This window comes from Fundulus heteroclitus, chromosome 24, assembly GCF_011125445.2.
Source record: "Fundulus heteroclitus isolate FHET01 chromosome 24, MU-UCD_Fhet_4.1, whole genome shotgun sequence".
In the NCBI taxonomy this organism is placed as follows: Eukaryota; Metazoa; Chordata; class Actinopteri; order Cyprinodontiformes; family Fundulidae; genus Fundulus; species Fundulus heteroclitus.
Window position 1 is genome coordinate 19228687 of NC_046384.1, and position 20456 is coordinate 19249142.

The 20456-nt window shown below is 41.9% G+C and overlaps 3 protein-coding genes across 4 annotated transcripts; 2 read left to right on the plus strand and 1 right to left on the minus strand.

Moving 5' to 3' along the window:
- Positions 1-993: 993 nt before the first annotated feature.
- LOC110366724 (protein ANTAGONIST OF LIKE HETEROCHROMATIN PROTEIN 1-like) lies at positions 994-1857 on the plus strand. Its single transcript, XM_021309523.2, has one exon. It carries the CDS (start codon positions 994-996, stop codon positions 1855-1857), a length of 864 nt encoding a protein of 287 aa, XP_021165198.2.
- Positions 1743-19218, plus strand: txndc16 (thioredoxin domain containing 16). Its single transcript, XM_036128132.1, has 21 exons — positions 1743-1833; positions 4662-4750; positions 5394-5571; positions 6108-6190; positions 6305-6378; positions 6925-6999; positions 9211-9332; positions 9478-9568; positions 9661-9838; positions 10123-10292; positions 10415-10475; positions 11210-11330; positions 11425-11571; positions 11653-11712; positions 12155-12353; positions 13373-13509; positions 13792-13876; positions 14106-14250; positions 15183-15370; positions 15516-15706; positions 18573-19218. Exons 3-21 carry the CDS (start codon positions 5418-5420, stop codon positions 18773-18775), a joined length of 2484 nt encoding a protein of 827 aa, XP_035984025.1. The 5' UTR covers positions 1743-1833; positions 4662-4750; positions 5394-5417; the 3' UTR covers positions 18776-19218.
- Positions 2594-4156, minus strand: LOC105916161 (zinc finger and SCAN domain-containing protein 20). 2 transcript variants are annotated; one of them, XM_021309512.2, is made up of 2 exons: positions 3493-4156; positions 2594-3312 (listed from the first exon to the last, which is right to left on the minus strand). In XM_021309512.2, exons 1-2 carry the CDS (start codon positions 3911-3913, stop codon positions 2774-2776), a joined length of 960 nt encoding a protein of 319 aa, XP_021165187.2. In that variant the 5' UTR covers positions 3914-4156; the 3' UTR covers positions 2594-2773. The 2 variants fall into 2 exon arrangements, with proteins under 2 accessions (XP_021165187.2, XP_012705968.2); XM_012850514.3 differs by having other exon boundaries at positions 3490-4149.
- Positions 19219-20456: the final 1238 nt, after the last annotated feature.

A 20456-nucleotide genomic window follows, 5' to 3' on the forward strand; every position in this document is an offset into this window, starting at 1 on the left:
GCAGACGAACATTATTCAACAGTGGGCTCAGCGTGAGAGGCAGAGGACCACGGAGAATATTATATTATACACAAGGCTCGTGAGACGGCTGCGTATGACGAGGCGGCGGCGCGCGAGTAGGGACGCGTGCGACGTCATTGCATTGATGTCGATACTCAGACGAGCAAGGTATTTACAAGACATATAAGGAACTTCATTAGCGGTATTACTCAACTTAAATTTAAATTCACTATTTAATAAAACATTAAATAGGAACACACAACTTGTCAGTGTCAAAATAATATTGTTTTTTTTAAAAAATCTTCAGTAATAGTGAATATTTTACACCTGATTTTCGGTCATTCTGCTATATGGGTGGGGTAATACTAGTACTGTTCAAAACCTATAGGCTATTACTATATTGATTAAATGATTAACGATCCAATTACATCGATACAAAATGAAAATCTCGATCATACGCCTTTATTCTGAGGTTTAGGCATGATACTATGGCGAACAGGTGAGCTATTATTATGTGTTTTAAAATGGAGAAGAATGCTGTTTTTGTCATTTAACTTCCTGATAACTATAAGAGCCTAGAAATAAGATTATCAAATCATATTTGTTTTTCTTTTTTTGTGAGCTGACATCAACATTAATGATAGTGTTAGGTGGGGCAGGTAACGCGTCATAAGAAGTCGTAAAACGTTCTTATATCGGCGAATAACGTATCGCCATCCAAATAAACACAATATAACATCATATCGTGACAAAGCTGGTGATTTCCACCCCTATCTATTACTATTTATTTTTTTTTTATCCCCCCCACATAGGAACGTGTGGGCTCAACCACGTCAATCAACCTGGTGGGAACTGGCCAACACCTCCTGGGAGGAAAAGGATTGGCAAAAAAACTTCAGGATGACCAGAACCTCCTTCCTGCGTCTATGTGACATCCTGCGACCTCGACTGACACGGCGACGCACTAGACATCGACGCCCAGTACCCGTTGACATGCGCGTGGCAATATGTCTGTGGAGGCTCGCGACAAACTTAGAGTACAGCTCCATCTCCCAGCTGTTCGGTGTGGGCATCTCCACCGCCTGTAGTGTCACACAGCAGGTAGTTCTGGCTATTAACAGGGCGATGAAAACTCTGTATATAAAGACCCCCTCTGAGGCAGAGCTGATGGGAATTGTCCAGGGCTTCAGGGATCGATGGAGGCTGCCCCAGGTCGCAGGCGCAATTGACGGGACCCACATAGGCATCATTGCACCAGCTGACGACCCCACCGACTATTATAACAGGAAAAAGTTCCACTCCGTTATCCTGCAGGGCGTGGTGGACCACAGAATGAAATTCTGGGACATAAACGTGGGCTGGCCGGGTAAAGTTCACGCCGCCAGGGTTTTGGTCAACTCTTCCCTGTACAGCAGGAGCGAGAGCGGCACGCTGTTCCCGCGCTGGACGGAGAGGCTGAACGACGCGGACGTCCCGCTGCACCTTCTCGGTGACGCCGCTTACCCGCTGCTGCCTTGGCTGCTGAAGCCGTTTCCGGAGGGGAGCGGTTTGACAGGAGCGCAGGTGCACTTCAACCGTCAACTGAGCCAGGCCAGAACGACCGTGGCGAAGGCCTTTGGACGGCTAAAAGGCCGCTGGAGATGCCTACTCCACAGGTGTGACGCCCACATCTCCTTTGTCAGCCACATCATAGCCGCCTGTTGTGTGCTGCACAACTATTGCGAAACAGCTAACGAGGAGTGGGAAGACGAAGAGGCCGGAGATGAGGTGGAGGATTTTGCGGATCCAGAGATCGGCCATCAAGCCAATCGGGGGAGGAAAATCAGGGATGCTGTATGTGCATACCTTGCACAGTAACGCATTCATAAATGAGGGGTTTGCTTTGTATTTTAACCAGGGCTTTGAACCGATTTTTTTTTTTTTCCCAATCGGTTCGTTCCGAACAGAAACGGAATTATAACGTTTCCGGTTATGAGTTCCACCAATAAATTGACGTTCCCGAACCGGTTAGAACAAAAAAAATACTGTTCCCGGATTGGTTAATTTCGTTCCTGTCCGCTGTTTAATGCTATAGAATTATGTCACATCTTTCTCATCCAGCTTAAACCAGCTAATGATATTGTGTTTGGAATGAGCGTTTTTGCTTAACGATGGATCGTAATTTACCTCTTATTTAAGATGTGTAGCTCTAGTGGAGACACCGCTCTCTCTCTCCATTCAGTCAGCGAATGTGTGATGTGATGTCACACAGGAAGTGAACCTCAGCCGTCATGGTAACGTGCGCAGGAAAACGATTTTTTTAGTTAATTAGGCAACGAAAACTTTGAGGAACGAAATAAAACCGGTATCAACCGGTTACTATTATTTTTAAATAAGTGTTCCTGTTCCAAAACATAAAAAATAAGAACGTTTCCGGTTTCGTTTCTGTTCCCTGTAAAATACAAAAAGTTCCCGGTTTTCGTTTTCGTTCCTTGAACCGGTTCAAAGCCCTGATTTTAACACAGAATCTTGTGCCATTACATCCCCAAATGTAAAGTTAGAACATAGTTTGGATTAGAATCTTAGCATTTGACCAAGCGTTCACAACAGACACTTAATATTTTGGATTTATGTATTTATTGTAGCAAAGAACATTAATGCTTCATTTTTGTACACATCTGAACATATCCTTTTAATAATAAGCACCATATTGGTCGTTCATAAAAACTATTCTAAAATATATTGTGTTTATAAACGACGCAAGTCTTTTATGAACTAGGAAATCCACAAAGCGTCAGTCGACGTCGTCTAGAACAGGAGATGTCGAGAGCTGAGGTGTGCAAGGCTCCTGTGCGCTATCCTGGTGGGCCGTGAACGAAGGTGAAGGATCAGTGTGGTGAGTGGGTTGTGAGGAACGGTGGGGAGCTGAGTTGGTGGGACACACCGGGGGCCACTGCTGGCCCGTGGCAGGCTGTGACGCTGGTTGGGCCACTGCGGCGCGAAGAATATTCCCCATCATCTGTAAAAACATCTGGCTGCTGACCCTCTGCTGCTCCTGCAGTAGCTGGAAATGTCTTTCTTCGGCCTGCCGCTGCATCGTTAAAAAGTTTTCAAAAGCGGCGAACTCCTGCTTCGTCCTCTGGCTTTCGTCCTCGTCCATTTTCTTCTTCGCTTCCAGGTAGCTTTCGAACATTCTCTCAAACCTGTCAGTCTTTGTCCCTTCCTTTCTAATCTGAGCTCCAGGTGTGGCCACCGCGGGTTCGCCCCTGTCTTCATCCAGCGGTGAGCTTGTGGTGGGCGTCTCTTCAACTTTAATGCAAGGGGCAATTTTGTCTGTTGGAATAAAATTAATAAAATATAATCACTATAGTTATACAGTGGAATGCCTTATTTTTTGATAAGAAAACTAAGTGGCATTATTGAACTTTAAATGTTTCTTATACAATACAGGACACATGTCAACATTGTCTCCTAAAACATTGTCAGGTAATAATATAGACCCCCACTTACCACCTTTTTCAGACTGTTGCTCATCCTCAGTGGAGTCAGAGTCGCTGGGCCCCGAGGAGAATGGCGACGGGGGACTTTCTTTTTCCTCGGACTCCACAATATGTTGTGGGTTGCACGTGGGTCGAGCGCCGAGAATGGCGTCCAGTTCATCGTACCAAGGGAACCTGTGCTTCTCCACCCCCGACCTGCCATTTTTCACGATCATGTCGCGTATTTTTATGTATTGGTAGCGAAGTTTTTTCAACTTGTTGCGGCACTGCGCGAAGTTGCGGGTGAACCCCAGCGCCCCCATTTTCCCACTAATCAGCTTGAAGACCTCGGTGTTTTTGTGAGTGGTTACGAGCAACTCCGCTATATTGTCGTCTGACCACTCGTCTATTAGGGCTTTTATCTCCTCGTAACTCCACGTTTGGCCGCGAGACATGTTTGCCCGCTACTACCGCTAGCCACGCACGTTTGTTTTGTTTGTGTTTACCCAGAATGCCCTACGCTGTAGTACGCTTCCTGGTTTTGGAGCGGACCATTTCCGCGCTTAGTCCCCCCCCCCCGGATCACCGACTACAACATTTATTATCAAAAGCGAGTGGACGTTTCTTCTGTTAACCAAGCGTCAGAACAATTTGTAAGAAGATGATTTTTGAAATCATAAAGTAAAATATTGCCAAAGTGTCTTAAAAGTTCAAAATAAGAGTCTACGGTATTTCTATTCTTAAAATGAATAAATAAATAAAGTAACATACGAAACACAAAATCAACTAAAATAATGTTATTTGTATATAATAATGCATAATAACGAAATATAAACTCCTACTGGGTGGTTTTCAGCTACAAACATTTAAGGTGCTACTTTTATTTTGAAAGAACCGACGGAAACGCTGTGTTTACTGTTAGCTCAGCGCTCTCTCTGCAGAGCATTCAGCATCTCGCTTTCAGTACGTTTCTTTTCAGCATTAACCAAGCAGGCTTTCCAAGATTACTATTTCCAGTTAGTTATGTTCTATACTGCTTATAGCAGAAACATACAATGTCTACAATGACCACGAAGTAGCCACGGACGAGCATAGTGACTGCTAATACTAATAGACAATGATACAACAGCATATCTGGTCGTGACCGTCCAGGCTGAGTTTCTAATGTGTGGAACTACTTTATGGCTTTTTTTTTCTTTCAAGATAGATAGAATGGCCTCTTCAGACTTCTCAGCGACTTTTAAAGTGTGCCACAAAGTGAGCCCTGACCTCCCCTAACTCACCCTTCTCAGGTAAACGTCAGGTGTTCTTTCCTTTCTTCCTATGTCTAATAAAGTGAAGCTCGGGTATATTTACTAATGTATCATTGTATGTTTTGAACATTTCTTGGATATATGTAAAACTTTGATTGGCGTTTAATAAAGTGTCTCACATTTTCTCACCGTACAAGCACATGTTCATGGATTTTATCCGATCAGTCTAAAAATCTGTGCACAATTTTGAAGAGGAATAAAGTGTTCAAAGTGTTTTTTTTTTTTTGTTTGTTTTTTTACAGTCAATCAAAATTTATGTTTTTTTTTTTTTTTACCTGCATGCAAAAAGCTTTGTGTGGTGAAAAACTATCACTCAACATAAACCTAAAACAGATTCCCACTGTGAAACATGGTGGTGGCAGTATCATGCTTTGAGGGATGATTCTTTTCTACTAGGCTGATGCATGGAGCTAAATACAACGGACAGATTCTTTTCTTTTCTATTTCGGCCATCCTGTTGCGGATTTACTGCTGTGTTTTGGTTGTGGCCGCAAAACATTATCCTGCCATTACCGTGCTTGACGTACTTTCTTGTGTAGTCTAGTGATTTCTGCTATTTATTCTTCCTGTGACGCAGTGATCCTTTTTATATGTTGGCCACTCTTTAAATTTTCTCTCTTAGGGAGGACAACACAGTGTGTTCAGGATGTGGGCTTGTGTTGCCTTTGTCCTGCTGTGGATCAGGTCAGCGGGGTGCACAGAAAAGGCCAATATGTCGAAGCGTATTGAATACACGGCTGCAGACTTCTACGAAAGGCTGCTGTCTGGGAAGATGATGTTCCTCTATTTTGAGCAACAAGGTAAACATGCTGGTGTTTTTTTTTAGGCCAAATATTATTTAAATATCTTGTAATACATAGAATACAGCTGTTTTCCATCAGGGTTCTACATAGCAGGAAAAAATAAAAAAATTTGAGTTAAATATTCATCAGATCTGATTTAGAGAAAAAGAAAAGTTTGGAAATTATCTTTCTCATCCGTCCATCCATTCATGTGCTATCCGTACATGCGTCCATCCATACTTCCTGGGGTTTTGAAGGTTCTATATTTAAGTCTTGAACACTAAAAAACATTTCGTATGAATTATCATGAATTAATAGTGAACTTTTGCATTTATACTCTTAATCTATTGGTTGAAAAAGGACATTTGATTCTGGAACACCATGTAATGTGGACATGAAATGTCCAAAGATAAAAAAAATTTTTTTCCAGTTTGCTACATATTTACTTTTTATTTTATTTACACACAGAGAGCTAGGTAATGACGACGTGAATAAGAAGGAAACACTCATTCTACTTGTTAACTTAAGTCTCCTTTCTCCTCCGTCCTCTCCAGTCTCTCCCACCATCTCTCTGTTCCTGGTGGAGTTAGAGAAGTCGGCCGAAGCTCTGCAGGATTATGGAGTACTAGTCGGCAAGGTGACAGTGGTTTACGTCCTGATGTGTGCTCAACCTGTTGTAAATGTCGGCATAAAAAGCACAAAAACCAGGAGAGACCGACATGGCGAACCTAAATCCCGTTTTTGTTTTTAGGTCAGCTGTCAGAAAGAGCCGATTCAGACGTACTGTACGGAGGCGAAGCAACAGCACACAGCTTTTCTTTTCAGGTAGGTTGTGTAGAAAAAACTGTTAGCAGCGGCTTCTCAGAAAATGGCTGAAGAAAACGAAAGATATCTGAGAGGCAAAGAGTGTGCGGGCCGCACTGCTGAGCTCAGCAGAAGGAGAAGAACGAGATCCAGATTCAGTGGAACTCACATTAAATCCGAGAGCAGAATCGTTTTGTGGAGCTAAGTTTTGAGTGGAAGCAACGGAGAATTGTTTTGATTCAAAAGTCCAGATTTTGATGGAGACATTATCGTGCTGCTTATTGCTGGACGGTAAAAGTCAATTTGCCAAATTATGACTGAAATTTTCCCTTTTTACCACGTTCCCTCGTCTCCTCTCAGTCACACTTCCAAGATTTCTATGAATTCAAGTCATTAAAATCACTCTAGTTCATTATGATCGAACACAACCGCAAACTAATGTGTCCAAAATGGCAATAAACTAGTTAAAAGCTCTCCAAAGCTGCTACAGCAAGCTTGCCTATCATTGCATTCATGTAAAGAAGTATAATCTCTGTCTAATAGAGTGGCGCATCTTTGTGTTGGTAGGGGCGGCAGGGAGTTCACGAGTTTCAGCCTGGACACCGTCTTCGACGTCAACTCCATCGTGGCTGAGGTCCTATTGTGAGTAAGCGCCATTCCGTGGGGGACAAATGTGTCCTTTGAGAGAGACACCCATAGAATCAACAGTAGAAAAGTATTCATACCCCTTAAGTATACAAATAAAAGTACGAATAATTAAAAAGTTCGGTTTATATGACTTAAACTTAGACTTAGACAACTTTATTGTCATTTTGTATGCACAGAGTGCATGCAGAAAGAAATTCCGTTGCATACAGCATACGACAGTGTAAGGGATTGCAGGTGGAATAGGCAGCATTACAATATAAAGTGCAGCAGTGATCAGAATGTAACACTGCAGGAGAATATAAAAAATGAGTGTGCAAAAACAGTATACAGAAGAATGTTCAGCCATTGTTTATGTATAAAAAAATAATTGTGCAAAAAGGCAATAATGGTGCATGGCAGATGGATAATGAGAGTTCAGCATATTTGTAGTGCAAAATAATGATGCAAGTGTGGTGCAGAGTTCAGGTCAGAGTCAACAGTTCAGCAGTCTTATGGCAACGGGTAAAAAGCTACTGCAGAACCTGGTGGACCTGCAGCGGATGCTGCGGAACCTCTTCCCAGAGGGCAGCAGGGAGAACAGTCCATTGTGGGGGTGTGTGGGGTCCCTGATGATGTTACGGGCTCGGGACACACAGCGCTCAGATGAAATGTCCTTGATGGAGGGAAGAGGAGCCCCGATGATCCCTTCTGCTGTCCTCACCACTCTCCTCACGTTCTTCCAGTCGGTGGCACTGCAGCCTCCACACCACACAGAGAGACAGCTAGTCACAATGCTCTCTATGGTGCTTCTGTAAAAGGTCGTGAGGATGGGCGGGGGCAGGCGGGCTCTCCTCATGCTCCGCAGGAAGTACAAGCGCTTCTGTGCCCTCTTGACCAGTGATGTGGTGTTCACAGACTAGCTGAGGTTGTCCATGATGTGCACCCCCAGGAACTTGGTGCTGCTGACCACCTCCACAGCTGATGATGATGATGAGCAGTGGAGCGTGGTGGGGCCGGTTCTTCCTGAAGTCGACGATGATCTCCTTCATCTTCTCCACGTTCAGGATCAGGCTGTTGTCTCTGCACCAGCCCACCTCCTCTCTGTAGTCCTGGTCGTTGTCGTCTCTGATCAGGCCCACCACCGTTGTGTCGTCAGCAAACTTCACGATGTGATTGGTGGTGAACCTGGGGACGCAGTCGTGTGTCATCAGGGTGAACACCAGGGGGCTCAGGACGCAGCCCTGAGGGGAGCCCGTGCTGAGGGTGATGACATCAGAGGTGTTCTGTCCGACCCGGACTGACTGAGGTCTGTTGGTGAGGAAGTCTAGCAGCCAGTTGCGAAGGGGTGCCGAAGCCCAGATGTTCCAGTTTTACCACCAGATGTTGTGGGATGATGGTGTTGAACGCTGAACTGAAGTCCAGGAACAGCATCCGCACGTGTGTGTTCTTCTCCTCCATGTGTGTCTGGCTCAGGTGTAGAGCAGAAGAGATGGCGTCCTCAGTGGAGCGGTTCCGTCGGTAGGCAAACTGGAACGGGTCGAGTGTTGAGGGGAGACTGGAGACGATGTGTTCCTTTACCAGCCTTTCAAAGCTCTTCATCATGATGGGAGTCAGTGCAACAGGCCGGTAGTTGTTAAAACAGGTGACTTGAGGTTTCTTTGGCACCGGAATGATGGAGGCAGACTTGAAGCATGCTGGCACTGTGGCTTGGTCCAGCGAGGTGTTGAAAATGTCTGTGAGGACACCAGCCAGCTGACCTGCACACTCTTTGAGCACCCGCCCAGATATGTTGTCTGGACCTGGGGCCTTCCGTGGGTTGACTCTTCTCAAAGTCTTCCACACGTCGGCTGTGTCAAGGCAGAGGACCTCCTCTTCCCGATGGGGAACAGCTTTCACTGCTGGAGTTCTGTTGCGAACCTCCTCGGTCATCCAGGGTCGTTGGTTTGCTCGGGTGATGATGATGGTCTTTGTGGTGCTGACGTCCTCAATGCATTTGTTGATGTAGGCTGACACAGTCATGGCGTACTCATCAATGTTGATCTTATTGTCATATGTTGATGCAGCTTTGAACATGTCCCAGTCAGAGCATTCAAAACATACATATATGTAATACTCCGTCTTCCTTCGAGTTTTACTAAATAAAATCGGTGCAACTAACTGGCTTTACGAATCCACGTACACTTGGGAATTTGTGGGCCATGTCTGTCATGTCTCTTTGTCCTGCAGCGCCATCCTGGGCGATGAGGTGAGGTACGTCCATACGGACGCTGACCTGCTGGCCATGGAGAAGGCAGCCAAAGGGAAGAAGGATATCGTTCTCAGTTACGTGCGCAGCCTGGGAACAGAAGGTGGGGATTAAAGCAGCGACACGACTGTAGCAGACAGATTTGGTGGGATTTTGTTCTGTAACACGTGCTCCTGCCCGGTGGGCTTTCCTAAACGACGAAAACGAGATAGAAATAAACCGCAGCGTACCTTTGACCTGTTTGTCAGAGCATAGAGCGCTGATGGAGACGGCGTACGTCTACGGATCCAAATACCAGTTCATCCTCATAACGGGAGGTCCGGTATTAAAGCAGCTAAGGTGCGTCCTTTTCCTTTTTTTTTTTTTTTTTTTTGCGTCATGGGAATCACCATCTGAAGCTAAAGCATAAGCATCAAAAATTATTTTTTCAGAGTAAACGAATCGCCCCAGCTGTCCAGGGTGTGGTTCCTCCACTGCAGAGTCCACAGCACTTCCATGACCCCGGTGACCCCGGTGACCTCTGAGCGCTGCCCGTTGACGCAAATGAGGAAGGCCCTGTCCACCCTGAACCTGCACACCTTCTTGCAGCTTTTGGAGGCCCCACTTGTGGTGAACACAACCCAGATTTAGATGATTGATGTATATATATATATATATATATATATATATATATATATATATATATATATATATATATATATATATATATATATATATATATATATATATATATATGTGTGTACACACATATATATGTATATATATATATATATATATATATATATATATATGTATGTATATATATATGTATATATATGTGTGTACACACAAACGGAGGAAAGGAGGCATTTTTACACCGGGTTTTTACATTTTAATGTGTCTCTCCTTGTCAGTCCGAAGTGTACGTGGACCCCTCCTCAGTCCCGCCCCCACAGTCCCCCTACCAGCTGACGCCGCAGGTCTTCCTCTTTTCCCACCCTGCCACCGAGCACCTGGACCTGGACACGGCCACCGCCCTGGCCTGGAGGCTGCGAGGCCTTGCCATGTTGCTGCTGGTGCACAGGTGTGCAACACCCACGAGCATGGATTTAAAAAAATAAATAAAAAATCCTTCACATATATCATGGGGATTAATCAAATAAGGTCTTGTTTCCTGCGTCTGGTGTGTGTGGTTGTGTTCACCAGGCAGAGCCCAGCGGTGAAAACCCCTGAGAAGTACAACGCTGCCTACCGGCTCCCCGAGAAGGTAGGATTCTCACTTACAGTCGCAGTCAGAGGTTTACATCGGTTCATCTTCAGCAAAATGGTGTAATAATTACACGTTTTTAAGGGATTTATTGATGCACTGCAAAAAGGAAACTAAAAGAAGGTAAAATCCTCTTGAAATTAGTGTATTTTTCATTGGTTTGAGCTGGTAAATCAGACTATTTGCCAATGGAATACGATTTTTGCACTTAAAATGAGAACAATTCATCTCCATCATCTTATTTCAAGTACAGGATGTCTAATTACCTTATTTTAGGGGTAGAAATTCTCATTTCATTGGCAAATAGTGTTATTTAGCTGTTGAAATCAAGGAAAAATATACATATTTTAAGAAAATTTTACTTACTTTTAGTTCCCTTTTTGCAGTGTGCAGTTCTTTTCCCTGGCTAGAATAATTACAAAACAAACAATTTCATTGTTGTTTAACCAGGAGTTGCCAACCAAGTTCCTTTTTGCACATTTTCTATTATTTGCACGCACATGCAAGCTCAGCTATATACATATAACTGCTAATATTTGTGAAAATGTCCTTTAGCAAGTCACAATTCAACCCAAATCTGTTTGTTGTCGTCAGTAAGCTTCTGACGCAGCTATTGTTAGATATTTTTCTTGGCAGAGCTCATTTAAATTGGCTGGTTTCCTTCGCCCTTCATGCACAGTCCATCATTTTTCTCTAAAAGACCCAAATTAACATTACATTCTGTGGGTTTGCAGAGTATAGAGGTGAAATATTTGACCGTACACAGCCTCGACGATGTGTTGGAGCTCTTCACAAAGCAGGAGGAGGAGGATGAGGAGGAGGATCATGTGGATGAAGAGGAAGATTCACATTTAGGTTAGCAGATTTTTACCTGGAGAAATCCAGCGTGAGACGGAAGCATGAGAAGAGAAGAGAGCACCTGTGTGAATGTGTGTGTGTGTGTCACCAGGAGAGCTGGACGACGAAGTCGCGGCGGCGGTACATAAAAACCGAGCCCACTTCCAGGACATGGACTCAGTCACCCAGCTGACCTCTGACAACTTCCACGCTGAAGTTGCTCAAAGCAGCCTCACGGTGGCGCTGTTCTACCTCAAATGTAAGACTTGTGCACACTGTTTGCGTCTACTTGACAGTTTGTTGCGCTGCACTTTGACGACGCTGGTATTTTGACCACCAGGGGACGCTGTTTCGATGGATTTCCTCAGCTCCTTCATTGAAGTTGCAGAGAGACTGGAAGGTAATCAGCCATGAGTGAGCTTTATTTTCCCATGCATGCTTAGAAGTGATACTTTAAGCATTTAAAGGCAAGAATAAGATTTGAATGAGATGCCTTTATTAATGAAGTTTCCTCAATACGTGCCTTGCAAAAGAACTGCACAGCACCTATTACTTATTTTTAAATAATGAAAGGGGAATCTTCCACTCCAAAAAGACTTTCCGTGCTAATTGGAGCTAAAAGGTCTTTTACAAAGCGCTGACAAGTGCATGCCACACTTGAATTTTCCACTCTTTTCACAATTATGCACTACTTTGGGTGGCCTATCTCATGATATTCTCCAACAAAAAAAACAAAACACTGGATCTTGGGGCTGCTACGCTGAAAAAAGTTTATGGGTTATAAATAAATTTTCAAGGCACTGTAAAAAGTAGAATTTCTTTCCAATAATATTGTTTTGAAGATTCCCAGGTTGATGACGTTCGTATGTGTGTGGTTGACTGTGGAGAGTGGACCGACCTCTGTGCTGCCCAGCCTGGCTCAGCGGTCCCGTTCCGGCCAATCGCGGCCTTCCCCAGCGTTCTGCTAATCCGCCCTCAGCAGTCGGCCCAACACTACAGAGGAATGCTGACAGGAGAGGCGTTGCATCGCTTTATCATGTTGTAAGAACACAGAAAACCTTTAGAAAACTTTATTTTCTCCCTTTGAAACAATCTGATCCGAGTAGATCATATGAATCCATCAGGAAATGTATTGTACATTTTTCAAGTTAGCCAGTGGAGATTTATTGATTTAACTCATCCAGGATTGAGCCAAGTCACGATCTGCTATTCTGTCCATTTAATCTAACTTGAAGTATACCAAGAGATGCTAAATTGACCGAGGCATTATCAGTGAAATAGTAATTATGGTGAAATTTAATGAGATTGTGATCGAGCTCATTAAAACGCTGGTTGTGTATTAATAACACAACTACCCCAATTGCTTATTTGCCTTACATTTCAATGGGGTACCAAGAAATGCAGTGATATGTAAATAAAGCTCCAGCATTACTTAGCTTCTAATACCAGAGCATCTTTAATTTGATCTCCATCTAAGGCAGGTTGTCACATATTTCTTGGAAATTTAGAAATATTTTGTTTTAAGAGAATCTCTGCTTCAAAGTCTATGTAAATACGACACAAAGCTATGCTAAGCTATGCATACGTTCTGTCTGCAGAAATGAAGATTCACTCTTTTCAGCTTGTTGAACCCTTAATGCGACTCAAACTCCAAGCAGTCAAGTTTTCTTTTTTGATAATCCTACTAATAATTACTTGACCACTTGGGGGCACTCACAGGATGTGTATAGAACTCTGAGCTTTCACCCCAAGATGGTCATGTGACTATTAAGTATGAGAAAGAAAGGCTTTGCAGCAACAAATAATATATTCTGTCTTTATACAGCTGTAGAGAAATGGCCTTCCTTCCTTCCTTCCTTCCCTCCCTCCTTCATTCCTTCCTTCCTTCACCTTTTGAAAATTAGACTGAACCAAATTTCTGATAATTTCTTTTGTGCAGCTGTTCAAGTAAAAGCAGTAGACTTTTTTTGCCTTTTAGAACGAAAGCCATAGGAATTGATAGTAAGCCTCACCCTTAAACATACATGAGTATTTGTTTGACTTTTTCTGGTGTAAACCAGGAGCCGCATGGCCTCTCCTGTGCTGCTGTCCACCGAAGAGGAAGTGACATCTTTCCTCCAAGAGGCGCCTCACCCTGATCTAGCCACTTACAGGCCTGATAGAATCCTGGGATTGATAAGGACAGCGAGCCAACCAGGTGGGAGCCTGTAACGAGAAGGTTTGGTGTGACAGAACAATCGCAACATAGCGGTGGCTGTTATTTAAAGATGACAATGTTTTAAAATGCAACCAGCAGCCATAATCTTTTTTTATTTTTTTTTTACCCATGCAATTTAGATCATGTGCAGTGGTAAGACCAGACCTGTTCTTTAGAAGTTAATGAAGAATTATCGGTGTTTTTAATTCTTTAGCGTTTTATTCGCTCAGTTAAGCAGAATCCTAATAAAAGCTGCTTCTGGTGTCTCTCTGCCTCTCCCAGGTCTGTCCGTGTTCACTGAAGCAGCAAAGTCATTAAGAGGAGAGGTTCTGACTGGACTGCTGACAGACGGACTGGTGGAGAAGTGGTACCGACTTTAAACCCGCTCCCCGTGTTTAGCTGCTTCGTCTTGATTGGTTCTCTTTAGTTGCTATTTGAGTCACGAGTTGGTTTTCATGAAGGTTTCATGCAATGGTGCAAATGAAATGAACAAATTATAAAAGGAGAATATTTTTTGCTCATGGTGTCAAAAAGGGTTCCAGTAAGTGACTCAGGACTTGATACCAGTGTCAGTTTTGCATTCGTTTGTGCCTTAGGGCTGCAGAGTATGCTGCGGACCCTCCTGCAGTGTTGCTGTTTCCTTCTTGGAGGAAGCCCACTGCGCGCCCTTCATTGCTGCCTGTGGACTCATCGTCTAAGGAGCTGCTCGCCAACATCTACTCTGCCCTGCTCCCCCCAGTGGTATGTGGGTACTTGTCTGTGTTGCCTCTCTTCAGGACCTTTTCCTGTATAACCGCTTAGCTTTCAAAGGCCAAATAACAGTCTTTGTAGGGACTGCACTGCAAAAACAGACCTAAAAATGAGTAAAATGTTCTTAAAATTTGTGTTTTTGTCCTTGATTTGAGCAGGTAAATAAGATTATCTGCCAATGGAATGAGTATTTTGACCCCTAAAATAAGATAATTAGATATCCTGCACTTGAAATAAGATGGAGATGGATTATTCCTATTTTAAGTGCAAAAATCTTATTCCATTGGCAGATAATCTTATTTACCCACTCAAATCAAGGACAGATACACTCATTTTAAGAAAATTTTACTTATTTTTAGTTCCATTTTTTGCAGTGTGGTCCTAATGTGGCGGACCACCATTTAGGGTGACTGGGTAGGGTTTGGGTGAGCGTCGGATTAGCCTCGTTTGTTCGCTAGAGCTGCGAGGAAAATGGAGGCTCTTTAGCTCAAGATTATAGTGTAGTCTGAAAGACATCTGTGAGGGGAGAAGTGTTTTTTTTTTTTTTTTTTTTTTTTACAACTCTGTCAATTAAGTGCCTAACATCGATTTTCTTTGTCCGCTGCTGTTTTCTCCTCAACAGGTCCACGCTCCACCATTTCTCTCCAAGCGTTACTTTTGCGTCCTTCGGAGAAATAATTGCCGTTTGAGGCTTTCTATTTGCCGCTCCAGCAGCTTTATGTCCTAACAGCTTGATATAACAGCTGCCTGAATCTGCAAAATCACTCGCATGTAAAAAACAGAGACCTGGCAGAAAATTGGGCTTTGTGCTGATTTTTTACAACGGTTGTCTTCAGAATATCTCCGCCCACCCCCGCTACGATGCGTATGACATTTGCTGCAGATTCCACCTGACTGACATTTCATTCCCGTTTTCTTCCCAGCCGGAGCTGACTGTGGAGAACCTGCCGTCTTTGCTCTCCCTGGGTAAAGCGCTCCTCCTCCTCTTTGTGGGCGAGGAAGAGGACGAGATCGGGCAAAGGCACAACCAGGCGCTGGTGGACGAGATGGCAGCAGTGGTGGAGCAGGGAGGCGTGAGGATGGAGCGATACCTAGCCTGCTGGATCCACCTGTACAAATATATATATACATATATATATATATATATATATATATATATATATATATATATATATATATATATATATAAAACTTATGGTGATTATTTCCTATCAAAGTAGAAAATAATACACAGATTTACTCTGTCCTTGTTTCAGCGGCCGCACTCCAGCCGGTATGTCGGTTCTGGGGTCATACCTGGGCTCTATGCCCCCCCTTCCTGCGTTGGTGGTCGCACATTTACCCACTGGAGATGAAGTCTACCAGTACCCAGCCAACACTCCTGTGCTGGCCTCCTCTGTGCTGCACTGGCTGCAGCGGGTTGAGGATGGGATGGAGCCACCTGCAGGTACCGTGAGGAGGATGCGGTGGCTCGCAAAAGTATTCACACCCCGTGAGCTTTTTCCACATACTGCCATATTACAACCACAAATATATGTGATTGGAATCTGTGAAGCAGAACTTTTACAAATAAACTGAAAAGTGCGGTGTGCTAAAGTATTCAGCCCTCTTTGCTCTGAGTGCAACTAATTGCCTTCAGAAGTTACCTGATGATTGCTAATGTCTGAAAAGAGTATTGTGTATTGAAATCTCAGTACAAATACAGCTGCTCTGTGACAACCTCAGAGGCGGGTTAAAAGAGTATTGTGGAGCAAACAGCATCATGTAGTCCAAGGAACACACAAGACTGGTCAGGGATAAAGTTGTGGAGAAGTTTAAAGCTGGTTTAGGCTATAAAAAGATTTCCCAAGCTTTGAATATCTCACGGATCCAACTACTTTCTCAAGAATTTTAGATAAGAAAAGAAGATTAGATATAGGTCTGTAGTTTACTAACTCATCTTGATCAAGAGAAGGTTTCTTAAGTAAAGGTTTAATAAGAGCTACTTTAAAAACCTGTGGTACATATCCATTTACTAAGGATAGATTAATCATGTCTAAAATAGTGTCACTGATCAAAGGGAATATGTCCTTAAACAACTTGGTTGGGATCCTTACACGCTGTTTAATCATTTGCAGTTTGCCAGAAATCATGTTGGGGACACTGCAAACATGTGGAAGAAGGTGCTTTGGTCAGACGTGACCAAAGTTGAACTTTTTGGTCAAAAACACTGCCCATCACCCTGAACACAGCATCCCGACTTTCAAATATGGTGGTGGCAGCATCATGCTTTGGGGGTGCATCTCTTCAGCAGGGACAGGGAAGATGGTCAGAGTTGATGGATGGAGCCAAATACAGGGCAAGCTTGGAAGAGTCTGCAAAAGAAGACTGAGAGACTGAGACAGAGGTTCACCTTCCAGCAGGACAACGACCCTAAACCTAATTTAGGGTCATTATAATGCTAAGTAATGCTGGAGGGCTACAATGGAATGGTTTAAAACAAAAGATATTCATGTGTTAGAACGGCCCAGTCAAAGTTCAGACTTAAACTCAGTCCTGAATCTGTGGCAAGATCTGAAAACTGCAGTTCACAAACGCTCTTCGTCTGATCTGACTGAGCTTGAGCTGTTTTGCAAAGAAGAATGTGCAAAAATGTCAGTCACTAGATGTGCAGAGCTGGTAGAGACATACCCTAAAGGACTTGCAGCTGGAATTGCCGCAAAAGATGGTTCCACAAAGTATTAACTCAGGGGGGCTGAATACTTTTGCAAAATGTGCTTTTCAGTTTTTTAATTGTTAAAAAAAAGAAGAAAAATCATGTAGAATTGTCTTTCTACTTCACAATTGTATACCAATTTATGTTGGTCTTTCACATAAAGTTCCAATATAATCAGAATCGGAAATACCTTAATAATCCTAGAGGGAAATAATTTTTGTTGCACGCTCCAGATTTACAAACTATATATATATATATATATATATATATATATATATATATATATATATATATATATATATATATATATATATATATATATATATATATATCATATATATATATATATATATATATATATATATATATATATATATATATGAGATATATATATATATATATATATGAGATATATATATATGAGATATAAAAAGTAGTGATAATGATAATGCACAAAACAGTGCAAATAATGTATTTATATGACTATATGTGGAAAGGTTCAAAGGGTATAAATTATTTTGCAAGCACCTGTAATATAATGATGGCAGTCTTTTCTTTAATGGGCCTATTGGAGAGGTCTATTTCTGCCACCTTCCCTACTAGCATATTTTGTTAATTAAATGAATTACTACTTTTTTTCCTTAATTTCATGAACAAATTTACTATTTTAAGAACCGCTGTTTAGTCCCACAGAAGCCCTGGACATAATTAACTGCAGTCTGTATTTTAGGCAGTGAAGAAGCGATGATCAAATCAAATCTACATTTAAGAAAAAAAAAAAAAAAAAAAAAAAAAAAAATATATATATATATATATATATATATATATATATATATATGACTTTTAATGTAGTGTCGGAACTAGTGCCAGTAAAATATCACTTTCATTATGTGTCAGCAATTGCGGTGCCTGCGTACAAAAACACGTAAATGGAAATGCAAATAAACCACCGAGCATGTTTTAAGCAGCTGCTCAATCTTTTTTTGAGTCATTATGGCAACCCGCTGTAGACGGTGAAGGTCATGTGAATTCAACATGCCATTATTCTTAAGTGTATTTTTTTTTTAGCCTTACAGCTTCCATCCAAGTTAAGATCTGAGCTCAAATTACACGTTCTTATTTCACGAGGGTAGCACACACAGAATTGCTGGGGCAAAATACTCGTTAACAGCAGTAAATGTCTCATGTTTTGACATTAGTCTCTCCTGGAGTTAAGTGAGTGACGGTTGGTTCTAATTAGTGTTGCACCGATACCAGTATGGGATGGGGACCCGATCCAGTTCTAAAATGGTGGTATCGGTATCGGCGAGTACCAACAAATAGGGCACCGATACCATTTTGATGTCTGCATGTCACTTGAACGCAGCCTTCTCTCTCCCGACTAGTATTATACATGTTATATAAGTTCATGAAAGTTGCACTATTTTGACATTTGAGAGCCAAAACTCATGGTTTAAAAGAGATTATTAAATTATTTATGTAATTTTACTCTCTTACTGTTGCACTACTATTATACATGTTATAATTTCACCAATGTTGCACTATTTTGGCCTTTGAGAGTCAAAAGTTTATTCCACTATTGTCACCCATTCCACACGGCTTCGTTGCGTCTCCACAGGGGTGCTGGGCGGCGACAGCTGGCCTCCTGCTTCAGAGTTCTATGACTTCCTGAAGATCATGGACACGCAGGAAGCTGAGCCCAGTCCCACAGACGGGGAGGAAGCGGAGGCAGAGGAAGTTAATGTTGAGGAACATTTGGTGACTAAAAAGAGGCCAGATGATCATCTTGATATGAATACTAAATTTCACTCTGAACTTTGACATGTGAATGACCTACGTTTTTTTTCTGATTTTTTTTTTTCTTTTATTACTTTAAATATATTTCTAACGTTTTATAAGTTGGTAGTTAAAGCTGCTGTTGAGTTAAATACCAAGTTTTTCGTTGTGTTTGCCTTATTGCACTTGTAGGCATATTCTTAAGGGGGTGTTTATTGTAACTGTTTCATTTCCTGGTTTCGGTGGTTTTGCGTCTGAGTGACGATTAGGGTTTCATCAGATTTGCTGATGTTTTTCTCTTTATTTGCCACTTACTTGAGTCACTATTAGGTGTCAGATATATTCCCTATGGTTTACCTCAACTGCTTTTGTGAAACCTGCTGAGCAAACAAACCATTTGTCTGACTGAAAGACACTTTAGCACCGAGTTACATTTGATGTATTATTGTTTTTAATAATAAAAAATAGATGCTGTCTTTATAAATACAGTTTGTTGTGGTATTGATTTTTTTTTGTTTTTGCAACATTCAAGGTATTTCTCCTGTCACCACTTTCAGCTCTATTACCAGTGTTCTTCAGGGTCAGCCGAAATGCGTTGTTCTGTTAATAAAGTCTGCTCCTTATCTTTCAAGTGTTGCTAGAGTTTTCATCTACCAGTTCGTTGACCCTCTTCATTCACCCCCGCTATGAACGCATTTAACTGTGAAATCAAGTTATCTTTAAAGATAACTGATGTGGTGATTTGTCATGACCCTGAAGAAGGCCACAAGCTGAAACATGTTGGCCTGCTAATAAACTCTGCTCCTTGTACTTCAACTGAAGTGTTGTCTAATCTAAACCATCTCTAAGTAATAGTCAAATGCAAAAAGTGTTGCAACTGTCCCCGGTCTCCATATATATATATATATATATATATATATATATATATATATATATATATATATATATATATAAATTTTTTTTTTACATTATCTACGTAAATGCTCACTAGAAAAACGCAGACAAAATTGTTGCAGATAGCAGACACCAGTTCCTGCGCTGTACTTTTGAAACCCTGTAGATGGTTTCTTGACAGAAATATCAGAACTGAACAGCCACAGCCAAGTTTGAACCGATGTAAAGCAAAATTCACATTTAATATTACTCTGTGATTAATAGATCTTTCTATGTCGCCTATTTTATCTGAATCGAAGCTTCCTCTGAGATGGGTCAAGGGTTTGGTTACGTAATTTAACCACAAAATACTTACCACTTATGTAACTAAATGACAATTATTTTGTGAGATTTCTGTTATAGCAAATTATCTTCTGTGAAAAAGCAGGGCAGTGTCTTCATAAAAAAAATGTTAGATCCATTTTATTTGCTTCTTTGTGTAACTTTCAAATTTCCAAGTACAAGTGAACGCATCAAAAAATTCAACCCTAGCGGAGCGCGTGACTGAGCCACGGTGAGAGCGGCACCGTTTAACGGTATTACATAAAACGGCGTATACACGGGGAATTTAACTATTAGATTATTTTTTTTAAATTTTGCGTTTATGTGAGTAAAATTTGTTAATAGCTAAAAACTGATTGCTAAAGCCGGAAAATACACGTGGTGACGTCAAATATCCGCATACTCCGAGAATAAGCTGCTGCTATTAGCTGATTGGCTGCTCGTGATTACATTCTGACAGCGTTGCCATGGCAGCTTTGTTTTATGATATTCTTGTTTGTTTGCCTCCTCT

What these genes read in the sequence shown, in the direction of transcription:
- LOC110366724 (XM_021309523.2), top strand. Translation starts at nt 994, where the DNA reads ATGCGCGTGGCAATATGTCTGTGGAGGCTCGCGACAAACTTAGAGTAC.
- LOC105916161 (XM_012850514.3), bottom strand. Translation starts at nt 3,913, where the DNA reads ATGTCTCGCGGCCAAACGTGGAGTTACGAGGAGATAAAAGCCCTAATA. An exon ending in GCAACAGTCTGAAAAAGGTG is followed by an intron (nt 3,313 to 3,489) that starts GTAAGTGGGGGT and finishes TTATTCCAACAG; the next exon opens with ACAAAATTGCCCCTTGCATT.
- txndc16 (XM_036128132.1), top strand. Translation starts at nt 5,418, where the DNA reads ATGTGGGCTTGTGTTGCCTTTGTCCTGCTGTGGATCAGGTCAGCGGGG. An exon ending in CCGGTATTAAAGCAGCTAAG is followed by an intron (nt 9,569 to 9,660) that starts GTGCGTCCTTTT and finishes TTATTTTTTCAG; the next exon opens with AGTAAACGAATCGCCCCAGC. An exon ending in TTGCATCGCTTTATCATGTT is followed by an intron (nt 12,354 to 13,372) that starts GTAAGAACACAG and finishes GGTGTAAACCAG; the next exon opens with GAGCCGCATGGCCTCTCCTG.